The sequence below is a fragment of the Bufo bufo genome, chromosome 5, assembly GCF_905171765.1.
Source record: "Bufo bufo chromosome 5, aBufBuf1.1, whole genome shotgun sequence".
NCBI classification, from domain to species: Eukaryota; Metazoa; Chordata; class Amphibia; order Anura; family Bufonidae; genus Bufo; species Bufo bufo.
Genome location: NC_053393.1, coordinates 361,135,149 through 361,155,854, shown reverse-complemented (window position 1 = coordinate 361,155,854; position 20,706 = coordinate 361,135,149). Strand labels below are relative to the sequence as shown.

At 40.3% G+C, this 20,706-nt stretch overlaps 1 protein-coding gene across 1 annotated transcript in view; it reads left to right on the top strand.

Annotated features, from left to right (window-relative positions):
* The window catches only part of LOC121001312 (dynein heavy chain 5, axonemal-like), a 304,445-nt gene that overhangs the window by 138,309 nt on the left and 145,430 nt on the right, over positions 1-20,706 (top strand). Inside the window, 5 exon segments of the mRNA XM_040432320.1 lie at positions 3,053-3,181; positions 3,733-3,948; positions 4,400-4,546; positions 5,860-6,032; positions 7,617-7,795. Of these exon segments, the coding sequence (XP_040288254.1) occupies positions 3,053-3,181; positions 3,733-3,948; positions 4,400-4,546; positions 5,860-6,032; positions 7,617-7,795 (844 nt within the window).

The following is a 20,706-nucleotide window of genomic DNA, read 5'->3' as shown; positions in this document are numbered from 1 at the left end:
GTGTCCCTGCCTTCTAGATCGCTGCAGACACAGCGCTCACCGAGCGCTGTGTCTGCAGAGAAGGAAGCGCTGTGCGCTTCCTGTTCCGGCCCGGCGGTCATGTGACCGCCGTGACCGGAGAGTGCAGGGGCTTTGTGAGGTCTCTCAGAGACCTCGATCAGCCCTGCTCTGAGGCTGTACAGCGCTGGATTGCTGCTGTACAGCCTCTCTAGGGGTGCATTTGTCCTGTAACTGGGGCTACTATGTCAGCCCCAGTTACAGGAGAAATCAACAGTGAAAAAAAAAAAAAGTGAAGTAAATGTACCCCAGAGGTCTTGTATGACCTTATGGGGGACGAAAAGTGTAAAATAAAAAAAATAAAAATAAAAGGTTGAAAATTAAAAAATAGAAAAAAGGTTCACATGTAAAAAAAAAAAAGTCCCCAAGTAAGGAATAAAAAAAAAAAAATTAAAATAGAAAAAATAAAAAAAAGTATACATATTTGGTATTGCCGCGTCCGTAAAAACCAGCTCTATAAAAATATCACATGACCTAACCCCTCGGATGAACACCGTAAAAAAAAAAAAAAAAACTGTGTCAAAACAAGCAATTTTTGTCACCTTGCATCACAAAAGTGCAACACCAAGTGATCAAAAACGCGTATGTCCCACAAAATAGTACCAATAAAACCGTCACCTCATCCCGCAAAAAATGAGCCCCTACATAAGAAAATCTCTCAAAAAATAAAAAAAACTATAGCTCTTAGAACATGGAGACACTAAAACATCATTTTTTTGGTTTCAAAAATGCTATTATTGTGTTAAAGTGAAACAAATAAAAAAAAGTATACATATTAGGTATTTCCGCGTCCGTAAAAACCAGCTCTATAAAAATATCACATGACCTAACCCCTCGGGTGAACACCGTAAAAAAAAAAAAAAAAAGACTGTGTCAAAACAAGCAATTTTTGTCACCTTGCATCACAAAAGGTGCAACACCAAGTGATCAAAAACGCGTATGTCCCACAAAATAGTACCAATAAAACCGTCACCTCATCCCGCAAAAAATGAGCCCCTACATAAGAAAATCTCTCAAAAAATAAAAAAACTATAGCTCTCAGAACATGGACACATTAAAACATAATTTTTTTTTTTCAAAAATGCTATTATTGTGTAAAACTTTAATAAATGAGAAAAAGTATACATATTAGGTTTCGCCACGTCCGTAACAATCTGCTCTATAAAAATGTCACTTGACTGAACCCCTCAGGTGAACGCTGTAAAAATAAATAAATAGAAACTGTGCTAAAACAACCAATTTTTTGGTCACCTTGCCCCATAAAGTGTTATAATGAATGATCAAAAAATCATATGTACCCAAAAATAGTACTAATAAAACTGGCACCTTATCCCCTAGTTTCCAAAATGGGGTCACTTCTTGGGAGTTTCTACTGTAAGGGTGCATCAGGGGGCTTCAAATGGGACATGGCATCTAAAAACCATGTGGAGTTCCTTTTCTTCTGCACCCTGCCGTGTGCCCATACAGCAGTTTACGACCACATGTGGGGTGTTTCTGTAAACTGCAGAATTTGGGTAATAAATATTAAGTTTTGTTTGGCTGTTAACCATCGATGTGTTAAAGAAAAAAATTGATTAAAATGGAAAATCTGCCCAAAAAGTGAAATTTAAAAATTTGATCTCCATTTTCCTTTAATTCTTGTGGAACGCCTAAAGGGTTAACAAAGTTTGTAAAATCGGTTTTGAATACCTTGAGGGGTAAAGGTTAACAAAGTTTGTAAAATCGGTTTTGAATACCTTGAGGGGTGTAGTTTCTACAATGGGGTCATTTATGGGGGTATCCACTATGTAGGCCCCACAAAGTGACCTCAGACCTGAACTGGTCCTTATAAAGTGGGTATTGGCAATTTTCTTATAAATTTGAAGAATTGCTTCTAAACTTCTAAGCCTTCTAACATCCTAAAAAAATAAAATGACATTTCCAAAATGATGCCAACATAAAGTAGACATATGGGGAATGTTAAATAATAAATATTTTATGAGGTATCACTTTCTGTTTTAAAAGCAGAGAAATTGCAATTTAGAAAATTGCGAATTTTTCAAATTTTTGGGTAAATTTGGGATTTTTTCATAAATAAAGGTGAAATATTTTGACTCAAATTTATTATTATCATGAAGTACAATGTGTCACGAGAAAACAATCTCTGAATGACTTGGATAAATAAAGGCGTTCCAAAGTTATTACCACATAAAGTGAGATATGTCAGTTTTGCAAAATTTGGCCTGGTCAGGAAGGGGGCAAATGGCCCAGATGGCAAGTGGTTAAATAATGTATTGCTTGCACTGTTGAATTACAATGCCGGCGGTCTGTCCCTGAGGACACAACCACTGGAATACTCACTGCCACACTGTATGGGAGGTCCATGACCACCAGCATCCTTCTGCTCCCTCTTGGTGGGCTCGGCCACAGGAGTTTGTATAGTTCTGCCTGGTCCACTCTGTAGGCCTCTCTACCTCCATAGGGTGTGCTCGCTCTCTGTATATTTCCTAATGGGTCAGCATGTGCAGTTTAATCAGTCCCCAGCCAATGAAGACCCTCTCTGGATTATATAAGTCACCTTCCCCTTAGGTGCCTGAGCAATAGGTTCTTAGGGGTTAAAGGAGCAGCTTTACGTAAAATATGGTCAGTGACACAGTGGCTCCATATATGTAAGTGCATTAAATAACGCCTGCCATGTTTTCAATTACATTAAAGTCATTGATGTGGATGCTAATATCTATTTTGAAAGAAAACTATTGCCTCAATAGTAAAATCAATAGTAATACACTGTATATTATGGTTGTTTAACCCCAACATAATACATTTTAGTTGACTCTAAGCATGCCTGCACCCAGCAAACCAGAATAAGGATTAATGTGATGGAAGTGAACATCTAAATACCTTCTAGGACTCGCTGTGTCAATATATCTTTGATCTCCAACTAAAACTCTCATAGTGTGTGATACTATCCCGCTTTGAAACCATTGATTTGTTTATGTATTTTTTGAATTTCCAGGCTCATCTTCTGAGTTTGTTTGACAATGTCAACAGAGTTGGTTTTCATGAGAAGAACTATGATCAGATTTTGTATTTTGAATCCCAAGAAGGAGAAAGAGTAAACTTGATTGAACCTGTGAATGCTCAGGTATGGCTTACTCAACATAGTAGGGTAGTATCCATTAGAAAATTCCACTGTTACTGTCAGTGCTGAAAGTAGTTTATTTTTATTTTTTATTACATGTAAGAACACATAATTTCATATACGTTCATGGAAACATTTTATGGAGCAATTGTTTACTATTCGTATTTTGTATAGAGATAGGGGGTTATATCTATAGTATGCAGAAAAGCATAGATTTGAGGTAATAAAGGTAAATTTCTTTACCAGGTAATCCGAAGGCTGAGTTTACACAATTTTATTTACAGTGGTTTTCCATAGTAAAACTGCAATGTTTTGCCTCAATTTCAGGAAACCATGTCAAAAACCCCACCACGGCTGTGACAGGTGCATGGACAGCTACAAGCAGGAGCTCTGACGCACTATGCGCCTGTGGAGCACATGATCAGACATTGCATTTTTTTTTTTTATACAGGGACAGAGTAACATATGTAAATTAAGATATTATTTTGGATGTGTTGGAACTGTAGGTACAATATCAGTGTTTATTGTTGACTGGTGTAAAAATATGTGCTTAGGGAAATGTGGAGACGTGGCTTGGGCTTCTCCTGAATGGAGTAAAGAAGACGCTGCACACTATAATCAGACAATCCTCTATAGCCATCAGTGACTCTGGCTTCAAGCTGTATGACTTCCAGGCCATGTACCCAGCACAGATTGGTCTTCTTGGAATTCAGATGATCTGGACAAGAGATGCGGAAGACGCCTTAAATATTTCTAAGACTGATAAAAAGGTGATAGCTTCTTACTACAAGGTTTATATGTGCATATTTGCTATAAGATGAAATATAAAAATGTTGAATTCGATAAACAATATTCTTAAAAATATGGTCTTTTTAAAGACTATAGGGGTTGCCCATCCATGATAACACCTTTTGAAAGGAAACCAGTATGGTGATCAGATGATTGCTGTGTGTCCAGCTTTTAAATCCCTGCAAAGAAATGTGTGCCATATATATCTCCTACAGGGGAAATGTATTCTAATGAGTGACATACATGTAATCTGTGGATGGGTTGGGTCCACCAGGAACAGCTGATACTTAGCGGTTTTCTGTTCTTGCTCATACAGTGGAGTCCTCAGTTGGGAACCCTACTCTATATTGTCTGTGCCCAAACAGGTAATATAGAAAGGGGTTGTCGTAATAAGACAACTATTTTTGAACACCTATTTTCTCTTCGGTAAAGGTTATGCAGACAACAAATCAGAAATTCCTTGATCTCCTGAATGATTTGATTGACATGACCACAAAGGATTTGACCAAGATGGAGAGAACCAAGTATGAGACTCTGATCACCATTCATGTTCACCAGAAGGATATCTTTGATGACTTGGTAAGCTGAATTTTCTAGTCACTTAAGTTAATATCGTAAAGCGTACCTATCATTTCCGACCACAGTGCACCATGCATTTTTCCATCTGCACACTCCATCTGTAATTTTTACATGAGTTTACCTCCATACAGTAACTGTGATATTCTTCTTTTTGAGCACTACACCACAGCCCATAGTTCTGTATATGCTACTAATGAACTAAAGCTGGATTCTAGTGATTTTTCAAAGCTCTCCACATTCTCTCAGACTATCATGAAAAGTAGCACTATGTTTCCCGTCCTCTTGCTATTATAAAGGTGTCATGCAGAGGATTTAATCCAGTGTAGGCCACCTACTGCCACAGGCCCTGTAAAAGTTGTGTACCCTGGCGCTATAGTAAACAAAATAATCATGGCCAGCTCGAATGCAGAGGTCCGGGGCATGGAAGAGCGTGACTTTCCAACACATGCAAACTGCTGAAAAAAATTAGTTCCAGCTTTTGGGTAAAACAATGGAATCCTTTAATGAAGAATAGTCATAAAATCCAGGCATGCCAAACACATAGGGGTAGGTCAATTATGACTAAATGTACGCCATCTTTTGGTGTATATTTGGTGCAGATTTTGTCACAAAGAAGGATTTGCAGCAAAATCTGCGACTTCCTACATGCCACACCAGTTCTAAAAAAGGGGGCAGGGAATAGGGCGGGTCAGCAGGTCAGTCTCATTTATCATTTTCTAAGACAGTTTTTGGCGTAGAAAATTACTATAATTTACTCCAGCAAGGGAGCTGGCACAGATTTAAGTTTGGTGTACGCCGGCGGTTCATACGCCGAAGTTATGTAGAGACCTGCAACCTGTACATACCGGTATCTTTGGCACATCCACCACTGGCGCAAGGGTATTAAGATCAGCGTCTAAATTGCCAGTCTTAATAAATGACCCCAATAGTGCACAAAAAAATGCACCCTTAGTTGTAGCTAGCAGGAGATGCATTTTTTGTGCACTATTTGTTTGGCATACCTGGATTTTATGCCTATTCTTCAATAAAGGATTCCATTGTTTTATCCAGAGGCTGGAATTAACTTTTTTTTATCAGTTTGCTCTGACTCTATAGTAGGTATAGATAATAGGTATGCCACTGATCTAATTAGATTAAGCCGTTACATTGCTACAATGAATGAAGTTGTGGGTGACTGGGTAGATTAGTTAATTTTCAAAAATGGAGACATACTAGTGATATCATTTCCCATTCTCAATTGGTGTAAAATGCAAGCTGAAAATCATAAATAATAAATATATTTAATTTCAGGCATAATACTTTGTTTTTTTCAGGTCCGCATGAACATTAGGTCTGCTTCAGACTTTGAGTGGCAAAAACAATCTAGATTTTATTTCATTGAAGATATAGACAAATGTATAATCCAGATTACAGATGTTGAATTCAGCTATTGCAATGAATACTTGGGCTGCACAGACAGGCTGGTCATCACCCCTCTGACTGACAGGTAAAATGTACTTGGCATGAGCTGGGAAGTCAGAGAAATATTATATACATAATCAGCTGCAACACATTGGGGCAGATTTCCTATTATGTTTTAAGTTTATGTGGTTTAGAACTAGGCTAGATGCGCCAACCTCATTAACAGGCTCATGCTTTATGATAAATTTGACGCGTCTTTTACACACTTTTGGCTAACTTTTTTCTACCTCTTGGTTGTCTTAATTTAGCTTTTGCCATATTTTTATAACCCTTTTATACATAAAAGGTATGAAAAACTGACCTATCTGGTTCTACTAGCAATAAAGAATAAACAAAATCTGATTATAGTGTCTTACTTTAATAAGAAAACATGAGAAACATGTAGCTGAATGTGAAAAATATGAATAATTGATGCACAACAACATTTATGCGAACTGATATTTTAGACAATTTTGTGCACCATAATATTGGGTCAATGTGGCAACTTTTTAAGCCATTCCTCTTTCAGACAAGATACATTGTCTAGTGAGGCGCAAAAAGTGTCTAAAATACTTACAGGGGTTATCCTGGAATTGATATTGATGGCTTATTCTCAGGTGAACGCCCTGGCCTCCTGGCAGTGCCGTACATCATATAGTGGTTGTGCTTGATATTGCAGCTCAGCCCCATTGATTTGAATGAGACTGAGCTGCAACTAGGCCATGTGACCAACGTACAATGATGTCACTGGACTAGAAAGAGGCCTGAGCACTCATGGAGCGCCACAGCCTCTTGTAACAGCTGATATTCATGACCTGTCCTGAGGATAGCTTATCAATATGAATTCCTGGAAAACCCCTTTAATTAATGTGGCACATGACATGTGTGCCAGAATTCTGACAGATTTTGATAAATAAATCTGCCCCAATGTGTTTATTTTAAGCATGTCTTATGTGTTATCTTGTATGTATCTATGTCTACCTCTGAACTGAAGGATTCAAATAATTCCCTGTAATGGTGTACACATGACTCCTAACGCCCCCACACAGTAGGATAGGGAGAATGGGGAGCTAGTATTCTGCAGGGCTCCCCCCAAAGTTAATGGAGTGGCAGGTTGGGCATGCACACTTTTACTGCGATCATCTCTATGGGACTGTCAGAAATAGCCGAGCGTTTGTACTCTGCTATCTCCAGCAGGCCCATAGGGGTGGATGGAGCACTAATACACATGGCTGACCTGCCACCCCATTCATTTCAGGGGGCCCTGCCGGATACTGGGTCCTCGTTCGTGTGATTGGTAGAGATCCCAGCGGTTGGACTCCCACAAATCAAATAGTTAGCCCTGTCTTGTGGTTAGGGCATAACTTGTTATAACTGGAATCTGATTTAATCTCAAGACGAACTGAAGAGAGAGAATACTTTGTGAAGTGCTGTTTATTTGCATATTGGAAAGAATTGATTTTTGTGACCACGTTCATTGGTTCCTGAAAGAGGAAGTAGATAATTTTATTTAAAAAAACAATACTTTTTCCAAGAAAGCTAACAAAGTAATTTAGCTGATATTCTGTCATTTACTGAAATTGCATAATAGTTTTCAATAACATATTTCTGCTTATATGTCATTCTACAGATGCTACATTACCCTCTCTCAAGCTCTGGGGATGAGCATGGGTGGTGCACCAGCAGGACCTGCTGGCACCGGAAAGACTGAAACTACTAAAGATATGGGCAAGTGTCTTGGGAAGTATGTGGTGGTTTTCAACTGCTCTGATCAGATGGACTACCGAGGACTGGGTCGTATCTACAAAGGTATATATATCAATTTACATCATAGTATGCAACAGGTCACAGGCATGTAAAAATGTGTTACGTGACCATTCTGCTGATAATCTGTCATTGACAAACTACATCTGGTTTTGGTTTCCATAGCACATTTTTGCTTTGTCTTGTATAATCACATTATCCCCTATCCACAGGATAGGAGATCAGTTTCTGATTGGTGGGGATTCGCCTACTGGGTCCCTCCGCTGTTCACGAGAATGGACGCCTGTGTTCCCACATTTGAATTGAGTGAAGACAATATATGCTTGTCTGCTGCTCCATTAAGCTGTATAGCACTTACCTATCTCTGGCAGAATTATAGAGCTGAATCGAGCACCAGCAACTCTCCATTCAAATGAGGGAACACAAGCCCCCATTCTCATGATGGTGGGGGCCCATCAGACACTTATCCCTATTCTGTGGATAGGGAATGAGTTGTTGTAATGGGACAAGCACTCTAAGTTACAGTTGGAAGAAAGCTGGAGCACAAATCATGCATTATGCTATTACAGTTTGTAAATGCACATTGAACTTGTATGTAGCTCCATCCGTGTTGTCACCAGTAGATGGCAGTACAGAACAGGTCTAATCATTAAATTGCTAGTCAGATAGGTTAAATGGATTTAATTATGTAAATTAAATGTTTTTTTGCCAAATATATAAATTAATGGTGCATTTCATTTGAATACATTTACATTACTAAATGAAAGATAATTATAAAGTTTGTACGGCTGATGTCTATTATAAAGTTATGTTAACGAAATTGGAAGTAGGTGTAAACATGCAACATACTGACTTTACATGAGGGAATTTACTGTATTTATCTTATGTGCTAGTCTTAAATTGCCACTACAGATTAAAAAAAATTACTGAAAAATCTGCAAGTAGACAAACTATCTGAATACAAAAAGGTCAAACATGGTAGATTTGATCAGAACAGATTTATTTCAAAGTTGGCTCTGCTCTTTCTACCTTCTCAGCAGTGTCCTCCAAATCGTATAATTGTGGCCATAAAACTTTCGTAGTTCAGGCATCATGCTAACTGGACACCGTCAAACCCAAAGCAGAATTAAAAGTATCTTAAATGTGAACGATTCTGTCATTTTGTTTGAATTTGGTTGCACTAGTGCCAGAATGCTCCATTGTTTTCCCCAGTAGTGGGAATGAATTCCAGCCTAAGTAACAAGTACAACCTTTCCTTTCGGAACATTTTTTTCCTTTGTGCCACAGCTGGAATGTATTTTTACCTTTTAAAGAAAAAAGTAATGTTTCTCAAATAAAAAGAAATGTGGATAAAAATGTTAAAGGTGACTTATTTTAATGGGCTTTTTGATTGCAAATGCAGTACCTTCTATACAGTTATTTAAATACATCGGGAAATAGGTCTACACAATAGCCCAGCTATGGGTAACCTACTGTGCAGGTATAAAAGGTCATATCTGTGATTTGCCATTGATTCACAATTTAGTGTTCCTATAGAACATAAAAAAGAATGACAGGTAATGGGTATACATTGTGAGCTGGGGCATAGCTAAAGGCTTATGGGCCCTGGTAGAAGAGTTCAGCTTGGGCTTCCCTACCCTCAGTGCTTTGTGAGAAGGAGCAGGGGTGCACCTGCATTTCTGCTTCCCGAGGTGAAAATTGAAACGGCTACTGTTAAAGACATTACATACAACGCTACAAAACATACAGAGTAATACACTACCACATACCTTTTACATCCAGTGATGTCTCCTCTGATGTAGACGTTCTCCTTCCTCATCTTCTCCATTAAAACCAAACCGCCATGATGATCTTTCAGCTATCTCTTGTCTCTGCGTTTGACAAACAGATATCTTAGTTTCCTGTTTTTTTCCATCATCCTCCCACTTTCTGAACACCCTATCCTGCCACCCCGAATAATGTGTCCGCTGTGCTCCCCAATAATATACTGCAGAAACAGTCCCCCTGAAAATCCTAGTACCACACAGATAGTGCCCCCTTAAATAATTATTGGCACACAGTGGCGTAAAAAATAATTGCAAATAGTGGCCCAACACTAATATTGGCCCAACACTAATAGTGGCGTAAACATAGGGGGACATTTATGAAGACCGGCGATTTAGACGCTGGTCTTCGTCCCTCCTGCGCTGGCGGTTTATCCGACTAAGTTATGTAGAGGCACCGGCCTCTACATAACTTAGGCAGACTTTACACTTCTCTAAAGCTACGCCAGCTCCTTGCTGGTGTACATCTATTCTAGACCATTTTCTAAGCCTAAAACAGGCGTCTAAATTATTTTTTCGACCTGGCGTGAGCGTCGGAAAAGAGGAAAAGAGTCGCAGATTGTCAAAAAGTGAGGTATGTCTGTTCGTAAATGACCCCCATAGTGCTCCCCAAAAAATAATGGTGCTAAGTTTATACTGTGCCAAGGTGCCCCCACAGTCATAGTGCTCCCCAAAGTCCCACCAGTGGTAATAATTCTCTGCCAGAGTGTACTTAGTGTTGATAGAGCCCTCAATAGTAATAATGCTCAATTGTACCCATACTAGTAATCATGTTCCCCATAGTCGCCCAGTAGTAATAATTTTTCTTATAATGTGTGCCAGTACAAATATACCCCCTTATAATTTGTGCTGTTATAAAAAATACCTCCTTATAATGTACGCCAGTACAAAAATGCGCCCTTATAATGTGTGCCAGCGCAAAAAAGCCCCTCATAATGCGTGTCAGTGCAAAAAATACCCCCTTATAATTTGTGACAGTAGAAAAAAATGCCCCCTTCTGTGTGCCAGTACAAAAAATTCCCCCTCTTAGTGCCCCCAGTAGAGACAATGTCCCCATAGTGCTCCCCATAATGTGTTCCAGTACAAAAATATGCTCTGTTATATGTGACAGTACAAAATGCCCTGATTTAGTAGAAACAATGCCCCCATAAGACCCGATCCCCATAGTGGCCCAACCGCAGGGAGTGGTGCAGGCATCTTCCAGGCAGTTTCCTGAGCTGTATGTTGCTTGTCTCGTGATCATGGCGCTGCTTGTATCAGCCTAGTGCCAGTAGCCTATCAGAGGCAAGAGCAGGGAGACATTGCTCCCGTGCCCTACCACAATATCTAACTGTATTGCCGTCCTGAGGATGGCAATACCTAATTGTCGGTGCATCACTGGCAAGGGGGCAATTGCGACGCTGCAACCCCTATAGTTACCCCTATGATTGTAAGTAGTTAAATACAAGCATCTGCAATGCCAAGATGTTAAATACTTTCTTGAAGGGAGAAACAGTAGCATGAGGATTGTGTCACAGATTTTCCCAAACGCTTGGTGAACAGGGTTTTCTAAGACTGAGACGGATTGTCCAACAGTTTTTGAAAATGGTAACAGTCAGAGAGAAATTTGGATCAGCTGACCCCCATGCAGGTATGGTGCACGCAATCTGGACTGGCAACCCAGAACAATGCAGGAAAAACGTGGATGGATCTGGCACTCAGATAAAAAACAATTCCTTTATTGCTTATGTGTTTCGAGCATGCAAACCCTTCCTCATAGCACTCAAGATATAGAAAATGATTAAAAAAAATATATACTAACAGGCATGCTGGAAAAGCAGTAACTCAGAAACTCTGGTGTGGATAGAATAGGAGCTGGAATGGAGACATCCTAATAAATAAATAATATAACATGCCAAGCCAAGTACAGACACATGTTGCAGAATGTACATTTGCAAAGAAGGCAAAATGCAATGTGAATACGGTCATCAATATAGGTATGACAAATCGGTCTTAAAGGGGTTCTCCGGGAATGAAGAAAATTAAAATACTTAAATATTACTTCATTATAAATATATTCCCAAATACCTTACGTTAGTTATAATTGCTCGTTTTATCTGGGGAACAATCATTAGGAGAAACAAAATGGCCGCTGACCTATTAGTACACACAAAACCTGTCCTAATCACATAGAAGGACAAGTTACTTCACAACGCTGAGCTAAAGAGCTGCCTCATCCTCCTCGCTGCTCTGCTTGTCAGGGATTATGATCCTGAATACAGTTTAATATGGTCATCAGCTGAATCTCTGTAGGAATAGAGTTCATGAGCAGCAGCCCCACATTACCACTGTCCTGTCCCTCCTCTCTGTACTTCATGTCTCCTCATGAACTCCATTCCTACAGAGATTCCGCTGAAGATCTTCTCATCTGTATTCAGGATCATAATCCCTGACAAGTAGGAGAGGAGGAAGAGAGGAGGCAGCTCTTTATCTCAGTGTTGTGAAGTAACTTGTCCTGCTGTGTGATTAGGACAGGCTTTGTGTACAATAATAGGACAACGGCCATTTTGTTTCTCCTAATGATTGCTCCCTAGACAAAACGAGCCATTATAACTAATGAAAGGTATTTGGGAATATATTTATAATAAAGTAATGTTTACGTATTTTCATTTTCTTAATTCCCGGAGAACCCCTTTAAGGTTAATTCCATAAGGAAACCTGCTGCCCATGGTGAGGACCCAGAACGCCTCATGCCTCAGGCTTGTCTCCAATTACTTTTTCTTTTGGGCGTGTTAACCCTTCTGTGTGATGCCTTGGTGGCTGTTCACACAATGTGCAGCTGCACTTGACAGCTGACAAATCTGCAGCCATTCTTGAGGATATTTTTAATTTGTGGATCATCATCCAAGATGGGTAAATATTTTTTGAGGACAGGAACAATCTGATCATATTCTAAAAAATAGCTTTTCCAGCATGCCTGTTAGTATATATTTTTTCTATGTCTTGTATGCTATGAGAAAGGGCTTGCATGCCCGAAACGCATAAGCAACAGGGGTTTTAACATTTTTCAATAAAATAATTAATTTTTATCTGAGTGCCAGATCCATCCACAGTTTTCTAAGTTTTTAAAATGCTCAGGGGAGCAGACAGGCTTTTAAAAAAAGAAAAAAGCTTAAAGAGGTTGTCTCACTTCATCAAGTGGCATTTATCATGTAGAAAAAGTTACCGTAATAAAAAACATTTACTAATGTATTGTTAGCCATATTGCCTCCTTTGCTGGCTTGATAAATTTTTCCATCGCAGTATACACTACTTGTTTCCATGGTTAGGACCACCCTACAATCCAACAATGGTGGCCGTACTTGCACAATATAGGAAAGAGCGCCTATGCGCTCTCTAAAGGTCCCGGCCACCAGAGAGGCTGTCTTTTTTTTCCTATAGTGAGCAAGCAGGACCACCACTGATGGATTATATGGACAATCACAATACATTAGTAAGTGCCTTGTATTAACTTTCTCTACATGATAAAAGCCATTTATTGAAGTGACACAACCCATTTAAGGTTGGTTTGTTAGGCGAGGGCTACACGACGACATGTGTCGCTCGACACATAGGGCACAACTACACTGCAACGTGTCGCGTGACAAGTTTTATAATGATAGTCTATGGTGTCGCACTGCGACATGCGACATGCTGCGACTGTGACACGACAGTCGCAGAAAAATCCATTTCAAATGTATCTTTTTCGACTGTCGTGTCGCAGTCGCAGCATGTCGCATGTCACAGTGCGGCACCATAGACTATCATTATAAAAATTGTCGTGCGACAAAATGTTGCGCAACAAATGTCGTTGTGTAGCCCTAGCCTTAGGCTACTTTCACACTAGCGTTAAAGTTTTAAAGGGCTTCTGTCACCCCACTAAAGTCATTTTTTTGTCTTCATTCGGCGCAGGCGCTCTGAGAGAAGGACGCTCGCCTCCTCAGTGCGCCTGCGCCGATGACGTCTTCTCTTTCGTTGACGTCATCGGCGCAGGCGCACTGAGGGAGTGCTGAGGAGGCGAGCCTCCTTCTCTCAGAGCGCCTGCGCCGAATGAAGACAGGCACGGGATTTGAATTGCAGACAGGGCCAGTCAGAGGACGAGCGCGTTCGCTGGCCCTGTCAATCAACATGAGGAGGGGGCGTCATTATGAGAGGAGGATGCGGCTGCTACCAGCAAGTAGCCGCCCTACTTGCTGGTAGAGAGGTAATTTACATATTATAAAAGTCCGTTTTTTGATTAAACTACTGAACGAAAATGAGTAAGAGCATTATAGATTGATATATCGCAGTATAAGGAATTTAAGTAGCCCAAAAAAAAAAAAAAAGACTTTAGTGGGGTGACAGGAAGCCATAACACAGTGTGACATAGGATTGTCCGTTTTGACAGACTATCTAGTAGCTCGTCTTCAAATTTGTAGGGCATTCAACACATTCCCCAACCGAGAAGAGGGGGGGGATTGGACAATAAAAACCTGAAGGCAGAGGCGAAGGGGATCTTTAAATTAAAACGGTGACACCAAAATTGCCTGAATGAATAGTCTTTCATTCAACCAATTTTTACAATAAAGGAATAGCCGTCTAATGAAGAAATCCCGTGTTCTTGAGGGGTTACCAGGGCCTTGACCTGTGATTAGGTTAGGGGTCCACCCCCTGATCCAATGAGGGATTAAAATCTGACCTCGGAGCGTTCTTATAATAGGAGTATCCACGAACTGCTTAATTGAGCCCACAATTTATCCCTCCCGTGGAATTCCATCTAGGGGCACTATCTGTCATGTAGTGTCGTCTGGATGTGTTCTGCATTTCTGTATGGTAGGGGCGGTACATTTATGCTATATGTAATAGATATGCTATTCATGTACATGGTCCCAATAAGTAAGCTTAACTATCAAGCTTGATGAACATCAAGGGTTAATAATGGTCTGATCAACACAAGGGTTAATAAAACCTGTCCCAACTTTTCTAAAAGAAATAGGACTGAACAAGTAAACTCAATCAGTCAAATATCTTCTTATGTAGTGAAGATCAAGCAAATCAGAAGATAAATTAGTCACCGTGCACATCAATCTTACATACTGTCGATCGTAAGGAACACTGCATGGAACTGTAAGGAACTGTAAATGAGTATCAATCGCTACCGGCATTGTCAGGGGTTTGACAGCACCGGCATAAACAGGAAGTGAGCGGCAAGGCCTATAGCCGGCGACGCACTTCTAGATCCCCATAGCAACAATCCCGCCCCCTAGCAGGCCTCACACCCAGAAGGCAGGGTGGGCCAGGACAGCAGAGCGCTGCCCTCTGGCCCTCCTTCGCTCCCTAGGAATTGTTGAGCGTCATCTCAGTGGGTGGTACTCTGAGCATAAAAGGAGACAGAGTCCTTTAGCAAACTGCCACTGCTGTTTATTATAAAGAAACTCTGCCACTGCACAGATCGCTCCCTCATGAGCCATTGTATTATGGCAAAATGCGCCGGATGGTGCTTGTAGGCAGCTGTTAGGAGAAGGGCCGAGCAGGTCAGGCCCGAGGTTCCAGCGGCTGGGGGTCGCTCTTTTCAGGGCGAGTGCTCCGACTACAGCCAGTTAGCCTATTTCCCCACTCTAGACTAGAGTTTGAGGGTCAGAAATAATTAGGCATAGCTGAACAGCAAGTAGTGAGCATCTTACCCAATACTTTTCTAAGAAGCAACCCCCACCGTTAACCGTCAAGTTCCGACTATGGCAAAAGACCACTGAAATCCTCTTCTCCTCTCAAGAAGTTATACGCACAGCAGTGCGTTTGAAAGAAATTTTAGTAACACTGTCTCATTTATTTTAACGGGAATAATAAAAGTTACGTATTATTAGTTCTCACAAATTTACACTCAGTTTATTATATAAAAATAGCGTTAAAGTTTTCTGGTATTGAGTTCTGTCATAGGAAAAAACGCATCAGTTTTGTCCTAATGCATTCTGAATGGAAAGCAATCCGTTCAGTATGCATCAGGATGTCTTTCATTCCGTCCCTTTTACGGTATTTGGACGGAGAAAATACCGCAGCATGCTGCAGTATTTTCTCTGGCCAAAATTCCGGAACACTTGCCAGAATGCCGGCATTAATTTCCATTGACATGTATTAATGCCGGATCCGGTACCAAGTGTTCAGGAAATTGCCGCATTGACGCATGGGCAGACCTTTAAAAATGTGAAAAAAATAAATACCGGATCCATTTTTCCAGATGACACCGGAGAGACGGATACAGTATTTCAATGCATGTGTCAGACGGATCAGCATCGGAACTGCCTGCCGGATTCTTCTAACACTAGTGTGAAAGTACCCTTAGTCATGCTGATACTTGGAAACCTCTGCAGAGTATACATAGTCTATTCCAACCTGCATTTTAAGTGCACACTACAGTGGGAGCAGTCTCCGGTTTAAATGACTGTAATACTGATAAATAATTCAGTGGCCACTGTCCCATTTAAATGCAGAATATAATATTCAAATGCTGGCACAGTAGATTGTTCCCAAAGCTGTGCACATATATTGGAAGTGATTAGCAGGCAGCACGGTTAAATAACTGCACTATGTAATTCAGGTGGCAGTTCGTGTATTTTCTGCTCCCTATTAAAAGATTCTGCAGAAATTTAACCGGTACCTGCTTGGATGGATCAGGTCTCCTCTGGTGCCATAGGGGTTAACAAATGTCTGCAATCATTTGTTAATTCATTGCTTTCTGCATCTAAATGCAAGGAAAGTAGAATATGTCTGGATGTAAGTATTTAAACGCTGAATGGAAAAGCATTTCCACCTTCTAAGAGAAAGCAGAGAATGTCCAAGGTCATGTTATCATGAAAATGCATCCCCAAGAGAAGTCTGTGTAAGGAACATCTTGTATTATACTCTCCCCTACACAGACAAAATCTTGGTTAAATGTGATGGAGATAAGATTTGTCACACAGCACACAGTATGAATGTATTTGATAATCCTTAGAGTATTGCTTTGTCTAGATATATATTAACTTATATATATATATATAAAAATAAAAGTTGGAATAAGTGTGCAGGATTGTACATCCTCGTCAAATTTCCAGTTCTCAGTATAAAATACCCTGATTTTACAGCAAGTAGAGCGTAGATCACGAATGGTCACTGTCTAGGAGATTCTTTACTCTTTATTATTAATTATTTAGCCTTTTTTTTTTTCATTACATTTGACGATATTGTCCACTGTAGTTTTGTTATATTATAGATATCTGCTATAAACCGTCAGGATAAGCATCTTAATGGATGCACCATACACTTAATACATACACTTTTATCTAGTAATAATTTCCATGTTCTTACTGTATTTAACTGTTGTACCACCTTGCCCTTTCTTGGCTGAGGTGGCAGTATTCACAGTAAGTGTTAACTACCGGTAGGAGTGAATGGACTTATGGAAACATCTGAGCTGTCAGAGCTCCACTGGGAAACAGTGTAGCACAGCAGGCTATGCTGGTTCCGTAACTCACCAAGTTACAGAAGCAGTGTAGTTTGCTGTGCTTCGCCATTTGCGTAGCTCCCATTCACTGCTGTAGGAGTTACAGAAACAGTGGAGCAGTAGCCATATCACAGTATTCGAGACAGCACGGCAATGATTTATTTTTAGTAAAATGCTTGCTTTATTAGTACATTTCACCACCAGTGGTACATATTAGTGCAACGTTTCGGGCCCAAATTTGGTGCCCTTCTTCAGGCTGGTGAAGATAAAGTGATACAACATCAGACAAAGATGCATAATTAGGACGGGAGTTCATGATTGCAATAAGAAATGCATAATTACAATGAAATTGCATGGTTCTAAAATAGATAGATTCTGATGACGGTTATCAGAGCCTATCTATTTTAGAACCATGCAATTTCATTGTAATTATGCATTTCTTATTGCAATCATGAACTCCCGTCCTAATTATGCATCTTTGTCTGATGTTGTATCACTTTATCTTCACCAGCCTGAAGAAGGGCACCAAATTTGGGCCCGAAACGTTGCACTAATATGTACCACTGGTGGTGAAATATACTAATAAAGCAAGCAATTTTCTAAAAATACGTCATTGGCGTGCTGTCTCGAATACTGTGATAAGGATACTCACTGATCCCCAAGGTGGAGGGATTTCAACTTAGAGACGTGCACCCGTTAAAGCCATAAACGGACAAGTGCTGCGGTTACAACCAAGTCTAGTGGAGCGGTAGCCAGTCATCCATTACAGTAACTCCACCTCCCCTGGCCTGTACTTACTTTGGTTACTCCCATCTCAGCAGTGAAAGACTGAGATGAGACAACCTCTTTAAGGAATCTTTTTCCATTAAAGTAAAGGAAGAGATTTTAAGGCTACTTTCACACTCGCATTTTGGCTTTCCGTTTGTGAGATCCGTCATGGGCTCTCACAAGCGGTCCAAAACTGATCAGTTTTGCCATAATGCATTCTGAATGGAAAAGGATCCACTCAGAATGCATCAGTGTGCGTCCGATCAGTCACCGCTCTGGAGGCAGACACCAAAACGCTGCCTGCAGCGTTTAGCTGTCCGCTTGATGAAACTGAGCCAAACGGGCACAATAAAAAACTGATCTGTCCCCCATTGACTTTCAATGGAGTTCATGACTGATTTGTCTTGGCTATGTTACAGATAATACAAACGGATCCATTCATGACTGATGCATGCGGTTCGATTATTGTAACGGAAGCGTTTTTGCAGATCCATGACGGATCCGCAAAAAACGCTAGTGTGAAAGTAGCCTTACTTACACCTGTCTTTTTTTGTAAATTCTTATTTAAGTTTTCATAAACAAAAGAAATAAGATAAGCAGTAATTGCTAATTTGCAAGAGAGAAGAAAGTACACAAGGGTACCACTGGAAAAGCATTATACATATATGTTGCCCAATGTCTGTGCATGTCAGACAGAAGAGTTAGAAAACTGTATATGATGAAGCCTAAAGGAAGGTGCAGAAGAAGAAATAAAAATGAAAGAACAAACCAGAAGAAGTTGGGGGAAGGAATGAAATAAGAGAGAGAAAGACGGGCAGGAGAAAAAAAAAATGTTTGTGGTGGATAGAAGATTCTCCAGTTCTATGAGGCCAGCAAAGATCAGTACCAGAGGAGCCCTAAAATAGGATCCAATGTCGCCATGTATAATAAAACTTAGCGTGTGTGCCCCTTACCAATACGACGAGGTTCTCCATTCTCATGACTTCCTGTATCTTACTAAACCAAAGAGCTATAGAAGGAAAGGAAGTCTGCTTCCACAAACAAGGGATACATGCTCTCGCAGCATTAACCAGATGCCGTACCACAGATTTCCTATAGATAGATAAAAGGATCTCACTATGGTTAAGCAGAAAGAAGAATGAGATCAAGAAAAAATATATGGAGTGGTTGGAGGAAGGAAGGGAATTAGGGAAGGAAGAGGGAAATGGGTGGACGGAGAAGAAAGGGAAGTAAAGGGATGGGGGGGCGCCGACTGGACAAGAATATGAGAGACGGAAAGGAGCAGGTGTAGAGAAATAGGCAGCAACCCACTTGACCAAAACAGTCAGGTTGAACCCAATAGCACTTGGAGAACCGCTTGTAAATGGATAAAGGAAAAAGTGGTGTGGGGCACCAGATAATATGTAATGATGCTCCCAATAGTCTTATTAGTGACTAATAGGTGGATCATACCTACACCGATATCAACTCCCAATGAAATATAAATGGGTAGAGTTGCCCTCAATATAATCTACTTGATGTTAAAAGCAGCAATAAGATCCACTTGGTGATTAAAACATCAATAAGATATGTCATCAATCAGTAGTACTCACTTCACTGGGAAGGGGGTTGCAGGATAAACTCAAGACACCTGCAACCTTCCCCTCCCTAGCCGAGGTAGCCTTGAGAATGGGTCGCCCCCCTTTCTTATCGTGAGATGAACTGAAGGACTCCAGTATAAGCAAGGATTCTTTAATGAAAGAATGAGCTTGATGCGTTTCGGGGTACAATACACCCCTTTTTGAGGAGCACAAGTAATATGCACATAATTAAAACTCACATATTTATAGAGTCCATACTGGATTCTCCTGTGGCATGAGTTTACACACACACATATATATATATATATATATATATATATATATACACATATGTGTATAGAGGTGTTTGATGTAGAGTTCTAGATGCATATATATACGTACCCGGGTCCCTTGGTGTTCGAAGTTGTTGAATTTGCCAAATTGAAAGGGACGAGGGATCTGATATGTCACTAAGTGAATGCGGTAACAGCCAAATTAGCAAAAGAGATAAAATGATAAACTGAAGATTTACTAGTCTCAACCGAATGCCAAAAGGATCCTTGCTGCACCCGAAGGGAACATGAGATATCACAAGATAGGGATCATCGGGGACGGGGAAGGAGAGAAGTCAGGTAGAGTGAAAATGGATGTTGCAGAGCAAACAGTTCGACTTATAGTGGGATGAGTACGAGCTGCTAATTGTATGTGAAGGCCCAGCCAAAGGGTGGCAGATAAAGGGAAGGATTGTTTCACCACCCATTGTTTATGGGACTGGTGTCGACTCCAGTCTACCATCCTTAATAGAGGAGAAGCATGTTGATAGGAAATGAAACCAAGGCCTTCACGATGCTTGGGTCTGAATAGAACTGAGCAAGGTATTTATGGGGATTTCCTTGCCCAATTAAACTGTGGATAGTACTTTGTGGAAAAACAGACGTGGAGAATGAATAGGTAGTGCTTGAAAGAAGTATAAGATTCTGGGGAGAACATTCATATTAAAAATAGAAATCTGACCAAATCATGTAAATGTGCTCTTACTCCACTGGTCTAGGTCACTTTTAAGATCTCGAAGAAGGGAAGATTAGTTTGCTGGGTAGAGATTGGAAATAATTGGGGTTAAATAAATGCCCAAATATTTAAGGGAAGTTCTTGACCATTTGAAAGGGGAATTGTCAGATAATTCAGGGACCAAACTAGGTGGTAGGGTAATGTTTAGTGCTTCAGACTTTTGGAATTTGATTTTAAAGTTAGATAATAGTGAGTACATTATCTGTACATTATCTGCCTTGCTGCAGAGTGCTATGGGCAAGGCCACGCAGTATACCACTG